This window comes from Bos javanicus, chromosome 2 (genome assembly GCF_032452875.1).
Source record: "Bos javanicus breed banteng chromosome 2, ARS-OSU_banteng_1.0, whole genome shotgun sequence".
Classification (NCBI taxonomy): Eukaryota; Metazoa; Chordata; class Mammalia; order Artiodactyla; family Bovidae; genus Bos; species Bos javanicus.
In genome coordinates this window covers 30,154,214-30,179,387 of record NC_083869.1, presented here as the reverse complement: position 1 = coordinate 30,179,387, position 25,174 = coordinate 30,154,214, and the positions used below count along the sequence as shown (strand labels likewise).

Sequence of the window (25,174 nt, the reverse complement as noted above, 5' to 3'; positions counted from 1 at the left end):
ACCTTCCCACATCTTTCCCCACTATATTTTATAAATACGCAAAGTACAGTTATATGGATTTAAAATGATGAGGATAAACTTCACATTTAAGGTAATATTAATTTCTTAATTTTGTGTATTAAAAAATCTTACAAAGGTAATATATTTTGCATGGTTCTCTAAACTGGTCAAAACCTATTTTCAACAGACTTAGCAGGGAGGTGATACAATGCTCTATATAGTCTAGGAAAACACTGCATGGTATCTTATATAGTAAATAAAAAAGAGGCCCAAATAATGTAAGATGGATGATTGGTAAAGAATCTTTGGCCCTAGGTTTAATTTCATTCATGCTTTAGGACAAATGTCTAGATGTGATAATCTCCTTCACTAATGCTGTAAAACACATCATACTTTAGAAATATTCTAGGTAGGAAGTTCTGTGGAGATGTCGCTTTCTTTGTTTTTGTCTGTCTTTCTCATTTCTGTGTTTTTTTTTTTTTTTGCCCTTTGCCTTTCATCCTCTATCTGTACTTCTTCATCTCTATGGGTATGCTTAAATCTCCTTTATTTTTAACTAGCCAAAAGAACAACAACAAAAATGTTTTAAGCACTTAATATAGAAATACAGTTTATGTTCTTTTTTCATTGAGGAAAGCAAATGAATGAAATATTGTTGTATATATTTGTTTTGAAACCTCCCACAAAATCTTCTAAATAAAATTACTTTCCACTTTTGTAACTCAGTTTTTGCCTGTGCATGAATAACTTGATAGGAGAATGATCTCACGTTCCTGGAATAAACTCATAAAAAATGCATTATGGCTATTTCTTTTCAAGCCAGTATTAACAAGTTTTTTTTCTAAACTAGATATATAATCCTTGATAGAAGAACAACAGCAGAAGCAAAATGAATGTGTGTTTGGTAAACTTTAAGCTCAGGGTACATTATTGATGGATACATAATATATCTCATAGTCATAGAATTTTAAGGAGAAAGTGACATCCTCCTCATTTTGTAGATGAAAGAACAAAGGTTCAAGTGGATTACTAGAACCAATCAGGCAAGCAAGTTGGCAAGAATCTTGGTTGAATGCTATTTCATTCTTACTACACACAAGTTTGTGTTGAAAGCCTGCCATGTAGTACGACTTGAAAGCTTGCCATACACATTCAGGATATTATGCAGGTGAAATACTAAATACTGTGCCCAAGTCATTATCTGCTCAAACATGTATCATGATATCAAATATCTTTCTGCATATCTGGAAGCACTTCACTGAAGACAGTATCAGCTTTGCTCAGTGCTGAAGAATGATTCAACAATACTGCATGAGAAAGCAGAAAACTGTGACAGAAATGATAAGAGTTGGGTCGTTGTTGGTATTTTTGGAGCAGCACAGTCCGGCATTACAGTATATAAATTAAAATGGATAAAGCTTTCTTTAGTTGCTTATTTTCTCAATCATGTTCATTTTTTCTTTCAAGGAACGTGATATGTACTGAAAATAATTTTTCATGTTTCATGATTACTGAATGAACAAACAAAGATATAGAAAAAGGCAGCCCATGAAGCACAATATTCTAAAGGTAACTCTTATCCTAATCGGTATATGCATCATGATAAACAAAAAGCATTGGTAGAACTGACCAGCCTACATGTCACATGGCATTTAGTGGGCACATATAAATTGGTTTTCATGTAACATGGATAAATTTAAGCACCTCAAAATATAGAATGACCTTTGGACATGGATAAAAGAGTCTTGCCCCCTAATAACAAGATAACAAGATGTTTTAACTGAACATTCATTACTGGTGCCTTCTATCAGAGCACTACATTGAAAAGTCAAGGCAAAATACTTTTGTAGATATCCAAATGTTAGGTATTGGCGTGTGTGTGCACCCACACATGCCTACATGCATGGGAAACATGAATGTTTACAATCCTGTGAAAAGATGACAAGGCAGATGTGAATATTTTCTACAAGTTTTTCTGATTTATTAAAAGTAAATAAAATTAAATCACCTCTGTTTGCTGTAATCAATAATTCCTGTACACTCACTCTTAACAATTCTTAGAGATACATTTACCAATGTAAAAATAGCCATCTGCTAATGCTGCCCACCTATGTCAGAGAATCAGAGCTAGCAAATGCACTGACTTTGAGAATAAATTGATAAAAAGAGATTTGGCATAGACCTCCTCAAAAGAGTCTTATTAACACAAATATATCACCTTCACAGGCTGTAAACAATATATCAAAAATGAGCTCTATTTTTTGCCTTCCTTGCCATCTTTCCCTTTGTCTTCCTTTTCTGTTTTGTCTTTTTCATATTTCTCTCTGTCTGGTTTTGTTACACTATCATAAGAAGGTGGGGAGACAGTGGATGGAGTTGCATCTGTTTTTTCTGGACTTGAGTTCTCATTAACATTATCAAAAACCATATCTTCTTTATTGGGCAAATCATCATCTCTGTCACCATCTTTGATGTATATACTTGATATATTTTTGACATTTTGCCGTAAGCGGTAACGTCTGTAAGCACGCTGAATGACTGTAGCAGACACATCCTCTTGCTTTCTTTTTAGTGTAGTTGTGATGGGCTCATAAGACACCTTAGAGGGATTTGCAGACATGAACCTTTCTTCCATCTGTGAACGAAGAGAGTCCATCTCTCCACCTTCCCCCAAAACACGCTTTGTAAAGGCAAATAAGATGTCAAGGCAGTGGATCCTGTCCCCACTGACCATGGGCAGGTCCATGGCAATGAGCTGGACTTTGTTTGGTTTTGCTATGAGAAGAGGAGGATCCAGGGCAGCTGCAAAATCAGAGAGTTTGCTATATTCTATAAATTGGGTCGCGTCTGGATCAAACTTCTCCCAAACCTCATAGAACATCTCAAAATCGTCCTCACTCAGGGGCTCAGTACTTTCTTCAGTAGCAACACTGAAGTTCTCCAGGATGACAGCAATGTACATGTTCACCACGACCAGAAATGATATGATGATGTAACTGACAAAATAGAATATCCCGACAGATGGGTTCCCACAGTCTCCTTCAACTGAGCTTCCAGGATGAACTTTTTTGGGGTCACAGTCCGGTGGTTTACTGTTGAGGATAGGTGCCAGCAATCCATCCCAGCCAGCAGAGGTGGTGATCTGGAACAGGCAGATCATGCTGTTGGCGAAGGTCTCAAAGTTGAACATGTCATTAATTCCAGCTTCCTTTTTAACATAGGCGAAGTTGGACATTCCAAAGATGGCATAGATGAACATGACCAGGAAGAGCAGGAGGCCGATGTTAAACAGCGCAGGAAGGGACATCATCAAAGCAAAGAGCAGCGTGCGGATCCCCTTGGCCCCTTTGATCAGACGCAGGATTCGGCCAATCCTGGCAAGACGGATCACTCGGAACAAGGTAGGGGACACAAAATACCTTTCTATCAAATCTGCCAGAAACATACCTGGTGAAGAGTGGAGGAGTAAATGGTAAATATTTAAATATCTATGCTACAGAAAATTATGACTCTAAATAGTTTTATGTGCCATTTTATCTCTTGTGATTTCAGGATTTTCATTTTATATTGAAGACAATATTATAACAATCCAAGGACTGAGCAATCCCACAGTAAAATGGCTAGCCTTAACCACTATGACTTTTTTTTCTACTTTAGTAGGTTTGTGAACCTTCTATTTTTTCATGCACAGTTTTTTAATTTGTAAGGGTAGAAAAATTAAAGTCACATAGTAAAATGCTAAAAAGAAAATATAAATCACCTGAAATATCAACCAACCATTAACTGCTGTTAGTATTTTGTTTAGGATCACTCCATTTTTCTATGCAAGCACACAAACATATACAAATGTAAGCATGATAATAGAAGGGTTTTTTGGTCATCTGTTTTAGTTATTTCATCATATGTTATGGAGGTATTTCCCTATAAATGACAACAGAACAATTCCCTATAGTTGTATAATGTTGTGTCAAAGTCACCATATTTTGAAGAATTTTATGCTGTTTCCAATTGTTTTGATTGAAATGAATATCTAAGCAGGTATATTTTTTGCATGAGCATTTTTTGATAATAATAGAAGGTAGGTGAAACAGTGATTTAAATCTTTGTTATATATTGCAAATCTACCTCCAAAAAGTTTGTAGAAACTAACTTTTCTAACGATAGTCTATGAAAGTGCTCCCACTTCACATGCTCACCGGCGCTGTTTTCTTCTTTGTAATTTTATCAAAAATATCTCTGTGATGTTTGAAACATTTCAGTATTGTGGCATTTTTTTGGGGAAAAATAATCCACATTTTCTTAATTTATTGGACATTTTGTATGCTTGTTGACTATTTTCAACTTTCTCCTTTTGGCCTAGTCTAGTTTTTGGACATTTTTCTGTTGGGAGATTTACTTCTTATTGATTTATGAGGAATATTTTTTTTGTGTGTGGTTCCTTTTTTTTTTAATTTAAATTTATTTATTTTAAATGGAGGCTAATTACTTTACAATATTGTACTGGTTTTGCCATACATCAACATGAATCCGCCACGGGTGTACATGTGTTCACAAGTACTAATCCTTTGTTAGCCATAAATGTTACATTAACAATTTCCTTGTTTTTAACATGTTTTTCAACTATTTTTTCTTTTAATTTGGTGGCGGTAGTGATTCTTCCTCCATAGAATAAATATTTTGATTTTTATGTGGTCATATCCATTATTTTGTCTCAAGGGAGTTGTTTGTCATGAATAGAAAGGGCTATTTAAGCTCATGGTTATAAATCTATTTCTACTAGAATACAATTGTACACATCCATTAATCTTGATCCATGAGATCTTTTAACTGAGTAATTTAGTAATTCTCCATATATTGAAGCTTAAATTAGGATTATTCATTTGAATCTATTACTTCATCAACGTAAAAACAATCTTTAATATCTGGCAATGTAAGTCACCCCTCATTACTCTAATTTTTCTTCCAGATGAATTTTAGAATCATTTAGATTTATGTTGCCAATTTATTATCCCACTCATATTCTCATTGGGGTAACACTGGATTTAGTATTTAAACTTTCTTTTGTTTCTGTTAGTTTTCCTCATAGAAGTCTTATACATTTCTTATTACAGTTATTTCTAGGTATTTTCCTTTATTTTTATTGGAATCATGAATCAGATTTCCTTAGATATATTTTCTAATCCTTTGGTCCACATAAACAATCATTAACATTGGTTCATGGTTCATGCAATTTAAAATCTGTACCTTCTGAACTTTAATTGAATCCATTTTATTGGTTGATTCTCTTGCATTTTTAGAGTACCACAGTAAGATGTGAAACTGATCATTTGCTCCATTGTTTAAATATATGTACCTCTCCGTTTTCTGATCTAATTGGATCAGCCAACACTGTTACAAAGCGAAGTGATAGAGGGATATTCCTTTCTTCTTCCTAAGTTAAGTGGAATGCTTCCTCTCTTCTGCTTGCTGTTAATGTGTGATTCCTACCTATATTTTAATTTTTCTTTTATTTTTTCCAAAAATTGATTTTGAATGCCTATTCTAAGTTGCAGTACTCAATATGGCAGTTTTAGGTTATAGTACTTTCAACCTTTCTGAGTTTCCTTGTTTCAGCATCTCTAAGTGAGTTTGTATTAAATAATCTCCACAATCTCTTCTGTCTAAAATTTATAATTATAAAAATAAATTCAAACCTAAACTACTGGGAAAGGCATGTACAAATAATGAAAAACAAGATGACAGGAAAACAGCTATGGTAATGAAACAAGAGGAAGTATAAAATCAAATATTGTGATTCACAGACATGACTGTGGTTGGCTGAAAATGATTACAGACTTGACAAGTATGAAGCTGTAAGAAATGAAGCTGGCATTTCTTCATACCTTAACTTCACTTTGATTTCAGGGAGACTTTTCAATCACCAATATTCTGGCTAGTTATATTATCACTAATCAAGGGATAGTTCTCATATATGCAAAAACTAGAGATGATTTCAGATTCTACATTTAGATTTACATTGCCAGTTTACATTGGTCTAAGACACACCTATCTACTGGCACACTTGCTACGTTTGTGAAGGGTATCCTGGAAGTCAAACATCAAGGGGTATTATGTGCTTCCAACAAATAGAAAATGTATCCTTCAGGCTCATAACGTGAACCTAGGAATTCTGACACAGATGTTTTTGTTTAGTTTTGCTTTAAAGGTTACTTCATTTTTTTCAGTGTTACTCAAAAGTAGGTTTACAGTCATGAATTCAGAAACTTCTCTGAATACGTGTGATGTTTAGTTTGACTCAGAATTAAAATCTGATTAATAAATGGTCTTACCTACAATGGAGAGAATTACAACCACAAAATCAAAGATGTTCCAGCCTACAGTGAAGTAGTAGCATCTGAGGGAGATCAGTTTCAGCACGCATTCTCCAGAGAACAGGATAATAAAAACCACATTGATCCAATTTAAAACTTCAGTCACGTAGTCACTTTGTCCCTCTTTTTCCACCATCATGGTTACCATGTTGAGGCAGATCAGAACCATGATGGCTATATCAAAAGCTTGGTTTGTTACTAGGTCAAAGATACATCCTTGGAATTTGTTCTGCAAAGAAACAAAAATGATAGGAAGTTGTACAGTAAATTTTCAAAGTAGTATCCATAAATGATTACATTAACAAAACAAATTTTAAAGGTACCTGTCTTCAAAACTTGCATAAATTATCCTTGGTTATAAGCTCTTGCTTTGTTTAAGGAATATGATTAATGGGCTAGATCTAAGTCAGAGTACATGACAACTTGCTGTTGACTTTCAGTGTACCAATTCTTCAATTAACCTTGTAAACTAACATTTGCTTTTAAGTCTATCCACCCTACTGTGTCATACAGGAATTGCCAGGATCACAAGGTAATTTTTTTACTAAGAAACTCTCAGAGAAAAAAAAAAAAAGAAAAGAAAATCTCAGTTCCATTACCTAGAGTGTTTCAAGGTAATAAAATGACATCTCTCAATTTCTACTTTGTCACCTTATTTTGACTAATGTGTTGGCATCATTGTCTTACACTGGTATTACTGCTATAATATCAGAGATGTATACTTTCCTGTCTCTTCCATGTATAGAATATATACTTCCAAACATATCCATATTTAACATATCACTTTTCTTATCAATCTCACTGAACAGTACTGTGCTTTTCATGAAACTCAATTTCAAAATCACTTTATTGGTTACATAAGCAAGTTTTAAGACACTCTATCAAGATCAAGTAGGGTGCTGAGAAAATTAAATACTAGAGCTTTAAATTCATAGATTATGGTTCTGTAGGTCTGGATGAAACCTGGCCATGTGTCCATTTAAAAAGTGCTGGATAATCCTCATGTAGGCAGCTGGTACTAAACATATTCCCATTTTTAGGATGCTCTGTCTTCAGCAACAACTTTGCTCTACAGTGTTATACAAAACAGAAATTGAGATACATAAAATGCGTTTAAATTTATTTTAACTATTAGAGGAATACAAACTATTTAACTGCTAAGACTCACTATTTACACCTGAGCCTATTCTGGTCTTTGATCTTATGGCAGGATAAAGTTTAGATTCATGACCAGTCTGACTGCTTCCCTGGTGTTCTGTCTGTTGTAATATCAAAGGTCTACAAGGTTGGTTTCACCTGACTGAAGACACCTATCACTACATGCTGTGACTACATCATAAAGTCATCAAGATAATCAAATTTCAGTCAAAAGTACATTTTATTTTGATTCTCTATAGAACATTTGTACTAATAGTAAGATGTACAGCTAATGTAGAGTAAAAGCATATATAATTATTTTTTCATTTTTATAGAAAAGGAAAATATATGAAAGACTATTAAGAGCTGTGATAGTGTTCAAAATACATATGTTCAGTTTTATAAGGACTTTTCTTTAAAATGTTAAAATTATACATTCATGTTTAAGAAATAATTATACATTAAAGATGAATTAAAATAATTTTAAAATTTACAAGCTAAATATAATATTTTTTACCCCTGGCCGAGGTATTGGCTTTTGTGGTTTCTTGGATCCCAGCTTTTTCATTGCATTATAATATTTCTTCTGTTCTTCTGTCATAAAGATATCTTGACCTCCAAGGTAAAGAAATAAAAATAAATCTAGTTAAAACCAGAATCATTTTCCAGATATTCCTTCAGGTGATTATTCAGGTTAAAAATGTATTCATACAGAAATGAAATGTGTTTTCACTTCAGTAGCACATATATTGGAGAAGGCAATGGCACCCCACTCCAGCACTCTTGCCTGGAAAATCCCATGGACGGAGGAGCCTGGTGGGCTGCAGTCCATGGGGTCGCTAAGAGTCAGACACGACTGAGCGACTTCACTTTCACTTTTCACTTTCATGCATTGGAGAAGGAAATGGCAACCTACTCCAGTGTTCTTGCCTGGAGAATCCCAGGGACAGGGGAGCCTTGTGGGCTACTGTCCATGGGGTTGCACAGAGTCGGACATGACTGAAGCGACTTAGCAGCACATATATTAAAATTGGAACCATATAGAGATTAGTATGGCTCTTGAAAAGTATTGCATACTTCTGATGACAGATGGTGACACATGTAACTAAAGTCTTATGGTAATCATTTCACAATGTATGCAAGTACTGAATGATTCTATTGTACGTGCTGTGTGCTGAGTCATTTAGTTGTGTCTGACTCTGTGCGACCTATGGACTGCAGCCTGCCAGGCTTCTCTGTCTGTGGGATTTTCCATGCAAGAAAACTGGAGTCGGTTGCCATTTCCTCTTTCAGGGAACCTTCCCAACCCAGGCTCGAACCAGCATCTGTTGTCTCCTGCATTAACAGGCAGGTCCTTTACCACTAGTACCACCTGGGAAGCTAATATATTGTTATATGTTAATTACACTTCAATAAAATGAAATGTATCTTATTATGTGCAAGGTAGCTATAAATCAAATCTATCTTAAAGGATTACCTACACATAGGGACATGACTCTCTGTATATAATGTAATATGCATAATATATAACATATATGGATTACGTGAAATAATAATTGGCTCACTTATTTTTTAGTAGCCTAACTTGTTTTGTTTTAAATGATATGCTGGTATCTCATTTTATCTGCTACTTGTCTCATCAGGCATTTCATTGTTAAATAACAAATATATCAGGAAGAGTGAGAAGAAACAAAAGTAAGTAATAATAAGTTGGCTAATGTTTACTTATTAGCCATACTGACTCATAAATAGTAGGGGCAAAAAGTAATAATATTTTTGTATTCACTTGTATTCATTTTATCATACCACATTCCTTTAGCATACAAATGAATATACTATATATGTTATGATAACACATTGATAAATAGTGTACACACACAAATATATTTGGTATACACATAGTACATTTATTTACTTATTTACTAAAAAAAACTTTCATTACCTCTTTAATTCCAAATAAAGGAATTTCAACATAAACACTTTATTGGGTATAAACAATATACATAATAGAGTTTTAGATGTTGAGAAAATTATCAATACTCTAGGGTTTCTGACTTGAAGGACTTTCTAATTGAATATACAACATTTAAGATTCAACAGTAAATAAAGTAACATCTAAATAAAGTTTTTGATCCTTTCTTCACTGTAGAAGTCTAAATCTCACACAGGAGACCTAGAAGCTTTGCCTATTCTTTTAAACTCTGTTGATTTCTTAAAATTATCTACAATTTATACAGATTCATGCACATTCCTCATTGACCTGAAATATAAACTTTAAGTTATGGCATAAATTAGCACAATCCATGTAATTAGGAATTGGGGGGGAAATTTATAGTTCTGAAATCTTTCCTTTACTTGTAGGGTCCTGGAGTTAAAGGTGATTTGGATATGGTTTCCCTTTGGTTTTCCTGGATTGCATTTTCTTATCTATCAAATACCTACTGAAAACCAGTCTTCCCTTTCGGTCTTATGTGTTTTAATTTACATGTCCTCTAATTGATACGCAGTCTTTGTGTAACTTTGGTATTCATTTGATCTACTGATGTACAAGAAAGAACTTTCAAGATAACGTCAAGAGAAACCTAAACCCTTCACTGTCTGGTGACGAGGGTTGAAAGTGAGTACATGCTAAGTCGATTCAGTCATGTCGAACTCTTTGTGACCCTGTGTGCTGTAGCCCACCAGGCTCCTCTCTTCATGGGATTCTCCAGGCAAGAATACTGGAGTGGATTGCCATGCCCTCTTCCAGGGGATCTTCCTGACCAAGGGATCAAACCCATGCATCTTATGTCTCCTACACTGGCAGGCGAGCTCTTTACCATTAGTGCCACCTGGGAAGCCCAAGGGTTGAATATCATAGCCTATTAATAACTTATAATTACATGTCTTGTCTTCCGTTGACGATACCCTGGTTGTCAGTATAATGAAGAGCGGGATGAAGCTAAGAGGAGATTACAAAACACTCCAGTAGAGAAACTCCTGTTGTAATTTTAATTAACCATAGCTTATAAAGACCCTGTGAAATGCATCCCTTTAAAACCTAGGTGGCAGACATTCTGTAAGTCAGGCTGGTCTTTACATGTTATGTCAAAGATGTATTACATAGCAGTTAAAATCAAATCCCTTATGATTATACAGTGGAAGTGACAAATAGATTTAAGGGACTAGATCTGATAGAGTGCCTGATGAACTATGGACAGAGGTTTGTGACATTGTACAGGAGAGAGGGATCAAGACCATCCCCAGGAAAAAGAAATGCAAAAAAGCAAAATGGCTGTCTGAGGAGGCCTTACAAATAGCTGAGAAAAGAAGAGAAGCAAAAAGCAAAGGAGAAAAGGAAAGATACAAGCATCTGAATGCAGAGTTACAAAGAATGGCAAGGAGAGATAAGAAAGCCGTTCTCAGCAATCAATGCAAAGAAATAGAGGAAAACAATACAATGGGAAAGACTAGAGATCTCTTCAAGAAAATTAGAGACATCAAGGGAACATTTCATGCAAAGATGGGCTTGATAAAGGACAGAAGTGGTATGGACCTAACAGAAACAGAAGATATTAAGAAGAGGTGGCAAGAGTACACAGAAGAACTGTACAAAAAAGATCTTCACAACCAAGATAATCATGATGGTGTGATCACTCACCTAGAGTCAGACATCCTGGAATGTGAAGTCAAGTGGGCCTTAGGAAGCATCACTACGAACAAAGTTAGTGGAGGTGATGGAATTCCAGTTGAGCTATTTCAAATCCTAAAAGATGATGCTGTGAAAGTACTGCACTCAATATGTCTTCAAATTTGGAAAACTCAGCAGTGGCCACAGGACTGGAAAAGGTCAGTTTTCATTCCAATCCCAAAGAAAGGCAATGCCAAAGAATGCTCAAACTACCGCACAATTGCACTCATCTCACATGCTAGTAAAGTAATGCTCAAAATTCTCCAAGCCAGGCTTCAGCAATACATGAACTGTGAAATTCCAGATGTTCAAGCTGGTTTTAGAAAAGGCAGAGGAACCAGAGATCAAATTGCCAACATCTGCTGGATCATCGAAAAAGCAAGAGAGTTCCAGAAAAATATCTGCTTTGACTATGCCAAAGCCTTTGACTGTGTGGATCACAATAAACTGTGGAAAATTCTGAAAGAGATGGGAATACCAGACCACCTGACCTGCCTCTTGAGAAACCTGTATGCAGGTCAGGAAGCAACAGTTAGAACTAGACATGGAACAACAGACTGGTTCCAAATAGGGAAAGGAGTGTGTCAAGGCTGTATATTGTCATCCTGCTTATTTAACTTATACGCAGAGTACATCATGAGAAACGCTGGGCTGGAAGAAGCACAAGCTGGAATCAAGATTGCCGGGAGAAATATCAATAACCTCAGATATGCAAATGACACCACCACCACTTTCGCAGAAAGTGAAGGAGAACTAAAAAGCCTCTTGATGAAAGTGAAAGTGGAGAGTGAAAAAGTTGGCTTAAAGCTCAACATTCAGAAAACGAAGATCATGGCATCTGGTCCCATCACTTCATGGGAAATAGATGGGGAAACAGTGGAAACAGTGGCAGACTTTATTTTTGGGGGCTCCAAAAACACTGCAGATGGTGACTGCAGCCATGAAATTAAGACGCTTACTCCTTGGAAGGAAAGTTGTGACCAACCTAGATCACATATTAAGAAGCAGAGACATTACTTTGCCAACAAAGGTCTGTCTAGTCAAGGCTATGGTTTTTCCAGTAGTCATATATGGATGTGAGAGTTAGAATATAAAGAAAGCTGAGCACAGAATTGATGCTTTTGAACTGTGGTGTTGGAGAAGACTCTTGAGAGTCCCTAGGACTGCAAAGAGATCCAACCAGTCCATCCTAAAGGAGACCAGCCCTGGGTGTTCATTGGAAGGACTGATATTGAAGCTGAAACTTCAGTACTTTGGCCACCTGATGTGAAGAGCTGACTCATTTGAAAAGACCCTAATGCTGGGACAGATTGAGGGCAGGAGGAGAAGGGGACGACAGAGGCTGAGATGGTGAATGGCATCAGTGACTCAATGGACATGAGTTTGGGTGGGCTCCGTGGGTTGGTGTTGGACAGGCAGGCCTGGCATGCTGTGTTTCATGGGGTCGCAAAGAGTCGGACACAACTGAGTGATTGAACTGAACTGAACTGAACTGAAGGTTGAATAATCTCACACTGCAAGAGTAATTACCTCATTGGTTTGTTGTGAGGATCAATTAAGATACTGCATTCCAAACATTCAATAATTATTTATAATTCCTGTGGTTGTTATTAATGTTCCAAATAAGGTTACTGTTACTGAAAAGGGTTGATGTTACTTAGAATTTACTTACATGTACCAAGGTCTGTACTAGTCATTTGTGTAAATACATTGCATACATTTCCCTTTTATAACCTGAACTCATTAATAACGTTAACTTCAAATTTTAGAAGTATATTTTCTGATGAACTATTAAAACCCAATTATCACATAGATTTGTTAAAGATAAAAACAGTATTTATAAGACTTAAGGACTAGTTTCAAAGACTAGTTTGAAAAACTAGTAAAGTGGGGTTGGCTATTAGAAAGAGGTATGGGTAATGGTGGGCGTCCCAGGTGGCTCAGCAGTAAAGAATCTGCCTGCCAAGTGGGAGATGCAGGTTCGATCCCTGAGTTGGGAAGATCCCCTGGAGAAGGAAATAGCAACGCACTCCAGTATTCTTGCCTAGAAAATTCCATAGACAGAAGAACCTGGTGGGCTACAGTCCGTGGGGTTGCAAAGAGTTGGACATGACTGATCAACTAACACTTTCATACCAAACCGAGATCAAAGTGTTGAAGTTAAAAAGCACTAAGAGGCCACATTTCATTTTGGATGGGCTTTGCACTCAAACAGAACTTTGGACCCTGACTGCCAATGACCTAGTTCTTGATTTGAAACAAGCTGTTTACTCTTTATAGGCCTCGGTTTATACGCACGTATAAAGGTACCACTTTCATTTGCTTGTTCTATGGATTAGATGAATTCATACCCACTTTGTATAGCACAGGAGGCCTCCTACGTAGTAGGTTATTAACTGAAGACAGGTTGTTCCTGTCTTCTTTCATTCTCCAAGTAGGTTGGAAAGAAACTGTAAACTTACTCAGAAAGGGGCAGAAGATAAAAAGCATGTTTCAAATGCAAATGAAACACGGGAAGAATGGTAGGGGATAACAGGAGCTGACAGGATTTTGAAATTAGTAATTTTGCCTGATGCTACTGGGAATGGTGTCTATTCATCCCATCTTTCTGTAGTGGCAATTCTTGTTGTAAGAATAATATTTAAAAGCAAGGGGACTAAAGCAGTGAGGGCTGTAGCTGTCCTGTCATGGTCATACTGCTCTTTCTAGATACATGTATAATTCATCCTCTATGGGAAATGCTGCAGAACTATATATGTGTGCTTATATATCACAGGTACACATATATAATGACCAAAGTAGGAAAAATAACTACATTGGAAATGAAGGTATAATTTATATTTTTTTCAAGATTATTATTTATTTAAGATTCTCTGCCTAAAGGCATGAATATATGATAATACTAACTTTGACTGTCAGATATAAAATGTTAGAATGGAACAAGGAATTTAAAAAATTCTTTGAAAAATAAACACCTGTATTCAGAATGTAAGCATAAACAACACAATATTTACTACATTTTCTTTCAACCATGAACAGTCAATCATATCATGAATGACATTTCATTGCAAGTACATCTGTCTTTTCTTAGATACTAAGCCAGTACCTGAAATCACTTCCTCTTGTTATTCTATACCTCATCCTTCTAAAGTCTCTTTTCCTGTGGGTGGTGCTACAGCCACAGTAACCCAGTTTACTTTGAGAAAACTGAGACTTCATAGACAATTTTTTCTCCTGCAAACCACAAACAATACGGTAGATCCTACCCTCTAAAATCTCTTAATTGAATGTATCCCCTATTCTCTAGTGGGCTTCCCAAGGTGGCGCTAGTGCTAAAGAACCCTTCTGTCAATGCAGGAGACATGACATGGGATTCCACCCCTGGGTTGGGAAGATACCCTGGAGAAGGGTACGGCGACTCACTCCAGTACTCTTGCCTGGAGAATCACATGGACAGCGCAGCCTGGTGGCTATGGTCCACAGGGATGCAAAGAGTGAAGCGACTTAGCACTCACACACAAACATTCTCCAGTGCTGCAAATGACTAATTTGGAGAATGAAGTGTGGTCTGCTGCTGCTGCTGCTAAGTCACTTCAGTCGTGTCCGACTCTGAGGCTCTCCCATCCCTGGGATTCTCCAGGCAAGAACACTGGAGTGGGTTGTCATTTCCTTCTCCAATGCATGAAAGTGAAAAGTGAAAGTGAAGTCGCTCAGTCTTGTCCGACTCTGTGCGACCCCATGGACTGCAGCCCACCAGGCTCCTCCATCCATAGGGTTTTCCAGGCAAGCGTACTGGAGTGGGGTGCCATTGCCTTCTCCGAAGTGTGGTCTAGGTAGCAGGTAAAGGAGAGCCTAACCTAGTCTTTGGGCTCCTACAGTCATTCTCTGCATCACTGATAGATTAATTTTTTAAATTAAAGCTGGATTTCCATAAATTCTGGGAAAAAAGACCTCAGAGTTGGATCTACGATGCAGCTACTTCTGAGCTATCCAATCATGTGCAAGGCACATAACCCCTCTGAGAGGTGAAATGCGGATACTATGCCCTCTACACTTACAGAATGTGATGAAGATTACTGTGTAAAGTACTTTACACAGGATCAGACATGTCATCAAATCTTAATAAATGTGTATGTCCTGCTTGTATGTTCTTCCTTAATACTTCAATGACATCAGCTCCTATTGAAAAATATCTAATATGGCTTTTCAGACCTGTGCTCAAGCAAATCAAGACCTCTTGCTATTTCTTTTCTCAAAACTACATCCCAACTGAATGGACTGGTATTTTGCCTGGATTGCTGCCTCCTTTATCATCACTGTGCGTGTTCTCAGACATATCTCTGACCCGCTGTGGACTACTTATCCTTTTGCCTCCCCGTTGCTATGTGTTTCTTCATCCATCTTCCAAGGCCTGCTCAATTGTCACATACATCATAAAAATGTTTTAGCTGTATCTAGCTTTCTTCTAACTGCCTATTTACATTTCTTGTTAACTTCTTACTGCATTTATAACTATATCATATTACAGTATTTGGGGGGTAGAAAGGGGCCTAAATAATATACAAAGTATATAAGATCAACTGCTGCTGCTGCTGCTGCTAAGTCACTTCAGTTGTGTCCGACTCTGTGTGACCCCATAGACAGCAGCCCACCAGGCTCCCCCGTCCCTGGGATTCCCAGGCAAGAACACTGGAGTGGGTTGCCATTTCCTTCTCCAATGCATGAAAGTGAAAAGTGAAGGTGAAGTCGCTCAGTCGGGTCCGACCCTCAGCGACCTCATGGACTGCAGCCTACCAGGCTCCTCTGTCCATGAGATTTTCCAGGCAGAAGTACTGGAGTGGGGTGCCATTGCCTTCTCTGATAAGATCAACTACTGACTATTAAAACCCTATCACTTACCAGGTGCATAATTTTGGTAAATTACACAAAATCTCTGTGCCTTTTCTCATTTATAAGACAAAGTCTATAACAATAATCCCTCTTATGGCTCAGAACAGAATATAGGAACTATTTATGAAAAGCATTTTGAATAAATAATTAGTGCACTGAGTTTTCTTAATTAAGTCTCCACAGGGAACACTGGGGGGAAAAAACCTGAATAGTTGATGTATTGCTTAAAAATAATTAGGACTTTGTGGTCATTTAGTTACTAAGTTGTGTCTAGCTCTTGTGACCCCATGGAGTGTAGCCTGTCAGGGTCCTCTGTCCATGGGATTCTCCAGGCAAGAATATTGGAGTCGGTTGCCATTTCCATCTCCAGGGGATCTTCTTGACTTAGGAATTGAACCCAGGTCTCATGTATCGCAGGGTGATTATTTTCTGTGCAGAGATGAATGAGATTAAGCATATCCATCACTGGATACTAAAAACTACTTGGAAAATTAATGAAATTCTAATGAAGTAATTGACATTAAATTTCACATTATATTTTTTGGAAAAATAATGTTCATGTCTTTCAGGGCAATGACAAAAAGTTGAAATACTTATCTTCTTTTTCTGTTGGTTGAAATTATCTATGATGACACCAATGAACAAGTTCAAAGTGAAGAATGACCCAAAGATGATGAAGATGACAAAATAAATATACATGTAGAGGCTGTATTCATAAATGGGCTGCTTGTCTACCTACGGAATTAACAAAAGTTAACGTATGTTGACAATAAATTCATCATTTTCTTTCTCACATGCTCTGACAAGGAAATTCAAATAGTGCAATCCTAGGTAAATGTGGTTTTACAGAAGCCATAGTGTTGTCAAAGTTCAACATAATCATTCTTAAACATTTACTCAATACTAAATATAATTTTCAAATAACTACAAAGGGCTTATCCACTTTCTTGGATTATAGGACAATGTAGTAAGTAAATTACAATCCATGTTATTTATTTCCAGAAAAAACAGTAAAAGAGATGACATCATATTTATATAAATTTTTCCTTTTTAAATTTGATTATAGAAATATCTTCACTAATATTATCACTTTTGTGATAATATAAACTAGTCAGTAGTTTTCAAAATTCCTTAGTGTGAGACTTATTTCACATTAACTCTTCCAAGGCACTTTAAAATATAAAAGCAGTAAGACTGATAAATAAAACATGTTATTTCATTTTTATTTTGATAAATATTTACTGAACACATTACTGCCAGGATGAACTAAGTTCTCTATTTACATTTTCTAGCTGGATCCAGAGAATAGCCCCATGAGGTAGTGGTGAATTATTTTCTTTTTATGGATCAATAAACAGGCTCAGAGAGATAAAGTGGCTCGCTGCAAGTCAGATGCAAGCTTGTCTGATACAGTAGAGTCACAGAATTTAAGTCAAGCTCTGTTTCCAAATGCCACACAGGTAACCGAGGCAACTACCAGGTGGATTTTCTTCAGTGAGCGTGCCCGTAGCAAGAGCTTCTTGGAGCTGCTGTTTGGAAACAGCCTAACTCAACAAAGAAGCTTTTCAAAACTGTAGAGTTCGGTGTTATGTTTACCAATACTTACGTTAACAGAATCAACTGCTGCATACATAATATCCATCCATCCCTTAAATGTTGCCTGTAAATATAACATTGATAGACTCTGAATGTAAAGCTCATAGTCTAAAATAGCCATAAATGAGTAAGTGTATTTAATATTACAACTTTTAAGTAATATTAAGTGAGTGAACTATACAGTCGTCCCTTGGTACATGCAGGGGGGACTGGTTCCAGGGCAGTCCCTGAAAATACCAAAATCTGCCCATGCTCAAGCCCTTGCATCATGCAGATGCAAAGCCATGGATAAAGAGAGCCCATTATATTTCAAGATATCAACTTAACATAAAGATGCTGTGTCAAGAAGAAAAAGAGGGGGGGCACATTGCCAAGTCACGTTCTAAATCTCAGTCCTAGTGGAGGAGGAAACGGCAACCCACTCCAGTGTTCTTGCCTGGAGAATCCCAGGGATGCGGGAGCCTAGTAGGCTGCTGTCTATGGGGTTGCACAGAGTTGGACATGACTGAAGCAACTTAGCAACAGCAGTGAATTTCCAGGTTGTTAGAATTGCCTGTGAGTTTTGTACCTGAACTTTTATTTTTCCAGAGGGGGTAGAGAGTTTTACAACTAAGGAAAGAAGCAATTTTTCTCCATATTTTAAGGACTTTCTGTACCAGTGGCAAGTCCTTCTGATTTCCTTGTAGTGTGAAAGCAGTAGTCCAAAAAATGACTATTCATTTTTGGAGCAATTCAGAAGGCACAATGGCAGGGGGTCAGGTGACTCTGAAAAGGTGATTATGGATTAATCACCTGTACAGCAGTGCAATAGAGCCCATGCTTCTTAACTCATGTTTATAGGCACATGTTCTACGAAAGACCACTTCTGTTTTTTGTCACACAGTACTTTATCTTTAATTTTTAGTTAATAGCTACATGATAATGACAGCTCCTCCATCCAACGTGCACTAAAATATCAAGCATTCATAAAACGAGTCACTTACCACTTGAAGTAGAGACAGGTAACCAAGTCCAACATTATCAAAGTTCACTTTTAGGTTTTTCCATCGCACATTTTGACTGACATTCATAAGCGCAAGACAGGCAGAACGGTTTTCCACTTCACTTGTAGGAAAACGTAATCCATTTGTGGTGTTAATACACTCATAAAACTTGCCAGCAAACAAATTTACTCCCATGATGCTAAATATCAGCCAGAATATGAGACACACAAGTAGCACATTCATGATAGAAGGAATTGCACCGATGAGTGCATTCACAACCACCTAGCATTCAAAAGAAAGAAAAGAAGGGTTAGGACCAGTAAGAATGTTAAGTAGGCAACATTAATGAAACATTATGCAGAATTTAAAAAGTTAGAAGAGCTACCCTTACATGTTTAAGACATAAGACTTACTGAATGCCTACTATACGCTCAGCAGTGTGCTAAGCAGGACAAAATGAGACAGGAGCCCCGTGCTCAATGAGTTTACAAAAATACATGAGGATCACACAGTGAAACTATTAGCAACAATATGAAACAATTTACTAAGATTAAATGACAGTTCAAATAAATTAAATAAATAAAAGAATAAACCAAAAACCTGATGTATGTAAGGTGAAGTCATAAAATCTGCATGCTCTAGAAAAGAAAGAAATTTATAAATATAAATGATTAAATAAACAAAATGTACATTTAAAGGTTCATAGTCCTAGAATTACCAGTGCTAAAATTCTTCCATGTAAACCATTACTATGTATAAACTGGAATTAAGACTAGGAATCTTTTTGTGGTTGGAACTCCTTAGATTTAATTGGTTCTGCTAGTTATGTGATGGGGCTTCCCAGGTGGTACTAGTGGTAAAGAACCTGTCTGCCAATGCAGGAGACATAAGAAACTCAGGTTCGATCCCTGAGTTGGGAAGATCCCCTGGAGGAGGGCATGGCACCCCACTCCTGTATTCTTGCCTGGAGAATTCCATGGATAGAGGAACCTGGTGGGCTACAGTCCATAGGGTCGCAGAGAGTTGGACACGACTGAAATGACTTAGCATGCATGGACACTAGTTATGTGATGCATAAATATCTTTAAGACTTTAGGATCCCTGTTTCCTCTTCTGCAGAATGAGAGCAATCTTTTCAAATTTATTATTCTAACTCTAAAAAGAACTTTACACATAAGCCTTGGCTAAATACAGATAGAGCTAGTCTCAGCTAACACAAAAATGCAGTACAGTTTATCTTTCATGCTCCCTTTATTTCTGCTTTTCAGCCATTTCTACTACTACCTTTCACCAATGCCTCTTCCTACTGCATGGCAACTACTGTAACATTTATCACTCTCCAGATTTTCTTAATTACCTCATCTTTCCAAACTTACTATCTTCTTAAACTTTACCCTGAATTTGGGGATAAATGCATTAAAGACTAACTTGATAAGTAAAAAGCATATGTTCCCTCTTTTTTTGCAATATGTTGAGCAGGCTCTCAAGACGTTTCCAAAAGGGAAGACATTAAGGATCCCTGATTACTTTTGAGATTGTCTAGAGCAGGAGTTGGCAAATATTGTCTTCAATGTTTTTAGGCTTTGCAGGTTATATGATCTCTGTTGCCACTATTCCATTCTGCCATTGTAGCAACAGACCATACATAAACCAATGGGTGTGGCTATGATCCAGTGGGGCTTCCCAGGTGGCTCAGTGGTAATGAATCTGCCTGCCAATGCAGGAGTCACAGTTTTGATCCCTGGGTTCAGAAGATCCCTTGGGGAAGGAAATGGCAACCCACTCCAATATTGTTGCCTGGAAAAACCCCATAGACAGAGGAGCCTGGTGGGCTACAGTCCATGGGGTCATACAAAGAGTCAGACACAACTTAGTGACTGAAGAACGCAATGTGATCCAAAGAAACTTCCTTTATAAAACAGGCATCCAGCTTGTGGGCTTTGGTTGTTGACTCTTGACCCAGAACTACAGTTACTACCCTGCGATTTCTGGACCTGTAGAGGTTCCATGGGGGCATGAGATTATATGAAAATATTATGGGCATGCTTTGTTTATGGAGATGATTTATACTTTCACAAGAGTTTTATAGTGTACATCACCCTCAAAAGGGTTAGGAAGAACAGGATTAGAGAGTTCAAAGTGGTCAGCTATGATTCAAACCTGCATTTTCACCCTCATTTCCTTTATCCTCCCACTATGCTTATCACCTAGGCGTGCTGATCCTTCTAGTCGCTGCTCAAACACACCTTGCCTATGCAACTCTGTCCTTCTCTACCGAGTTGCACCTCTGCCTGAAATGCCCACCTGCCTGTGAGCTAGGGTCCATTCTTTCAGTCATGGCTCCAAGGTCACCTCCTTATGAAGCCCCTCCAAGGTCCCCCCAGGCAGCCACTTTCATCTTCACTCCCGTAGCACTGGGTGCCTACTGTTTACAGCAGAAGCCACAGAATAACTAATATTCCCCTGTCTAGCTCTCCATGGACACTGTCCTGACTCACTCCTGGAGGGCTGGGGTCTATTTACCATTGTACTTCTTTTATAGAACAAAATTTGACTCATAGTTGGTGTTGAAAATGTTTGCTGAAAGAATGCGCGTTATGATGGGTCTCTGAGGGAGATGGATATATGTTGTTCTGATGAGAAGCCATTTGGAGAAGTCAGTAAGTTCAAGAACCTCAAGTCTTTTCAAAGGAAGCTAACTATAAAATGTCTCCAATCATATTCTTAAAAATGACCCTGCATTGTGAAGAAAAGTCCCTTTTTTTGCCTGGCTAATAAACATAACTAAATAGATACATTTGTCACTCCAAATGCATTAAAACATTCTCCTTCATCCTATTCAGCTGTATTACAGATAAAGAACAAAGAACAGGGTAAAATAATGGAGTGACTTAATCACTGAGGGAAGTAGTCTTGTTGGTCAAAGTATATTCCTTGATCATGAAAATGTCATAAGTGCTCCGCTTGAGTCCAAGGATCAGTGAGAAGTTCTGATGGCAACATTCTATATACTAATGTTCAAAGAGCAAAATTAATGTCAATTCCAATATTACCTTTCTGTATAAAATGAAATGTAATTTTTCAGTTCTTACATGACAAACAGGAATTGACTTTTACTTATGAAATTTTTTTTGTATAATCATGATCTCTCATATACATTGGAACAATATGCAGTGGATACACTAACTGGTTGAGGTAATAGTCTTAATTAGGTTAGTAAGAATAACAATGAAGATCTGCTGGACTAAAAGATGTCTACCATTCCCCAGACGCTTCAGATTTCTGAGCCCCACTCCAGAGTTTATCATTCAGCAGATCTAGGGTGCAATCAGGAATTTGCATTTCTACTAAGTTTTCAAATGATGCTGACTACATTTAGAGAAGCAGCAAGCTAGATTAATCTGCATGTTAAATTGTTCAGAGACTACAGAGAGGCAGTCAGATAAATATGTATGATGCAATATAATAAGGATTTTATGTGTTTGAACACATAGGAAGGATGCCCAGTTATACCTGGACAGATAAGGCACATTTAAATTTAGGTCTAAAGGATAAGTAGGAATTTGCTATATTGATGAGTTAGAGTTGAGACAGGGGAGGGAGAAGCATTCCCAGCCAAGAGAATGGAGGCATGAGAAAGCAGGAATCTATCTGGAAAAGAAGAAATTTGAGGGGAGTAGCAACAAATGAGGACATGGACTCATTAGAGAAAATAAAGTCACTGTCCTCTTATCCTCTATGTATTTTATGAAGAAGTTGCTGGTTTAATATAGCCTTAAAGCTAGGTTTCTGGTAGTCATTATTTATCTCACCTGGTTTGTTTCTGAAAAATGAATCAGTTGTCAGGCACTATACAGACTAGTGCAAATTAACTCAGAGCTTCCATTTTCTCAAATATAATTTGGAGATATTTCCATTTTTATTGAACCATATATTTCAAGAATGAAATTTAAAGTGATGCCTGATGCTATTTCTCTGTCTTTTCTTATGCTTCCTACCCAGAGTGACTCCTTAAAAAAATATTATTTAAGCACTTGATACAGGCAAGTTCTTCATGACTTGTATTTGAGAGATGCTGTCAGGACTAATAGTGTCCCCTTCATTTGCATTTCCTACCATAGTAAAGATTTTCATTTAGGAAGGGACAAGTAACTTATTTGAATCACTGCCTAACAATATAATATGAAGGAGGCATTACTATATTTCACGTACTCTTTGTTAAACAATATGCACTGAAATGTGTGTATATGCACATGTATACACACTTATTTACATAAACAGATCATACATATGTATATATATGCACGTGTATAAACAGTCCATAATTCCTAATTACCCATTTTTCATATTTCATACTCTATTAAGAAATATGAATATATTAGAAAGTTTAGTATTTTCTTACCCTCATTCCTTCAAATCTAGATAAAGCTCGCAGAGGTCTTAAAGCTCTAAGTGTCCGAAGGGATTTAATGGGACCAAGATCTGAGTAGCCAAGAGTGTTTGCAACTAATGTAACCAAAGAAACCTACAAAAAAGAAAATTTTCATTAATCAAAAATTTTATCTAATCATTTCAATTAAATAATAAAGCATGATGAGAACAAGTCAATTTTAAAGATCACTAAGAGCAACCAACAAAGGTCCATCTAGTCAAGGCTATGGTTTTTCCAGTGGTCATGTATGGATGTGAGAGCTGGACTCTAAAGAAAGCTGAGTGCCAAAGAATTGATGCTTTTGAACTGTGGTGTTGAAGAAGACTCTTGGGAGTCCCTTGGACTGCAAGGAGATCCAAAGAGTCCATCCTAAAGGAGATCAGTCCTGAATGTTCATTGGAAGGACTGATGCTGAAGCTGAAACTCCCATACTTTGGCCACCTGATACGAAGCACTAACTCATCGGAAAAGACCCTGATGCTTGGAAAGATTGAGGGCAGGAGGAGAAGGGGACAACAGAGGATGAGATGGTTGGATGGCATCACCAACTCAATGGACATGAGTTTGAGTAAATTCCGGGAGTTGGTGATGGATAGGGAGGCCTGGCATGCTGCAGTCCATGGGGTCTCAAAGAATCAGACATGACTGAGCAATTGAACTGAACTGAAGAGCAACTGGACAAGAACAACATGATTTATATATAAAGTTATCTACTAATTGTCTAAAAATTGGTTAAAATAGATGCCTTTTTAAGGAAATAGATTTAAAGGAAAGTTAACCAGAAAAAAAGAAATAGTAGAAGGAAAGTAAGTTATTTCTTATATCTGAATAATAAAATCACATATGCTTTTCATACTTTTGTAGGTTTTTTACTTGCTTATTGATTCTGAACATTTAATTAAAGCAACTATCAAAATTTCAATTGGAATAAAGTCCAGGGTATTTTCTTGGGCTCTAAAATCACTGCAGACGATGACTGCAGCCATGAAATTAAAAGATGCTTGCTCCTTGGAAGAAAAGCTATGACCAACCTAGACAGCATATTAAAAAGCAGAGACATCACTTTGCAGACAAAGGTCTGTATAGTCAAAGCTATGGTTTTTCCAGTAGTTTTGTACGGTTGTAAGAGTTGGACCATAAAGAGGACTGAGTGCAGAAGAACTAATGCTTTCAAATTGTGGTGCTTAAGAATACTCTTGAGAGTCACTTGGACAGCAAGGAGATGAAACTAGTCAATCCTAAAGAAAATCAACCCTGAATATTCATTGAAAGTACTGTTGCTGAAACTGAAGCTCCAATACTTTGGTCACCTGATGTGAAGAGCCAACTAACTGGAAAAGACCCTAATGCTGGGAAAGACTGACGGCAAAAGCAGAAGGGGGTGACAGAGGATGAGATGCTTAGATAGCATCACCAACTCAAGGGACATGAGTTTGAGCAAACTCTGGGAAATAATGGAGGACAGAGGAGCTTGACATGCTACAGTCTATGGGGTCACAAAGAGACACGACTTAGTGACTGAACAACAATAATGAACTGTGTGATTCTAAAGCTAAGTCCAAAGAGTGTGGCATTCACTCAGCCAAATTTATGTCCTAGTATAGACCTTGTTCAGAGAAGGCAATGGCAACCCGCTCTAGTACTCTTGCCTGAAAAATCCCACGGATCGAGGAGCCTGGTAGGCTTCAGTCCATGGGGTCAATAAGAGTAGGACATGACTGAGCGACTTCACTTTCACTTTTCCCTTTCATGCATTGGAGAAGGAAATGGCAACCCACTCCAGTGTTCTTGCCTGGAGAATCCCAGGGATGGGGGAGCCTGGTGGGCTGCCGTCTATGGGGTCGCACAGAGTTGGACATGACTGAAGCGACTTAGCAGTAGCAGTAGTAGTGCTAGATAGACAAATTTCTGTTTTTGAGATAATAAAAAAAAAAAACTCAACTCCTCCCCTAAATCCACATGCCTAGATGTGTATGAATATTGTGAATATTGGGTAAAGTTTTGCTCTGTTGCATTATTAAGACATTTTGTAAACATACACATATATATTATATATATGTGTATATAATTTATTTAGCTTTTTGCAAAATATTTT

At 37.2% G+C, this 25,174-nt stretch overlaps 1 protein-coding gene across 3 annotated transcripts in view; it reads right to left on the bottom strand.

Moving 5' to 3' along the window:
- Positions 1-25,174, bottom strand: part of LOC133259160 (sodium channel protein type 1 subunit alpha) — a 315,536-nt gene that overhangs the window by 229,089 nt on the left and 61,273 nt on the right. For 2 of the 3 annotated variants that reach the window (XM_061436331.1, XM_061436340.1), the window contains exons 18-24: positions 23,050-23,172; positions 18,648-18,929; positions 17,675-17,728; positions 16,666-16,803; positions 8,026-8,130; positions 6,330-6,600; positions 455-3,447 (exon numbers count right to left, since the gene is read on the bottom strand). The exons of the other annotated variant lie outside the window; for it this stretch is intronic. In XM_061436331.1, the coding sequence (XP_061292315.1) occupies positions 2,255-3,447; positions 6,330-6,600; positions 8,026-8,130; positions 16,666-16,803; positions 17,675-17,728; positions 18,648-18,929; positions 23,050-23,172 (2,166 nt within the window). In that variant the 3' untranslated portion in view covers positions 455-2,254. Of the gene's footprint in view, positions 1-454; positions 3,448-6,329; positions 6,601-8,025; positions 8,131-16,665; positions 16,804-17,674; positions 17,729-18,647; positions 18,930-23,049; positions 23,173-25,174 lie in introns of those variants that run through there. 3 annotated transcript variants of the gene reach the window in all.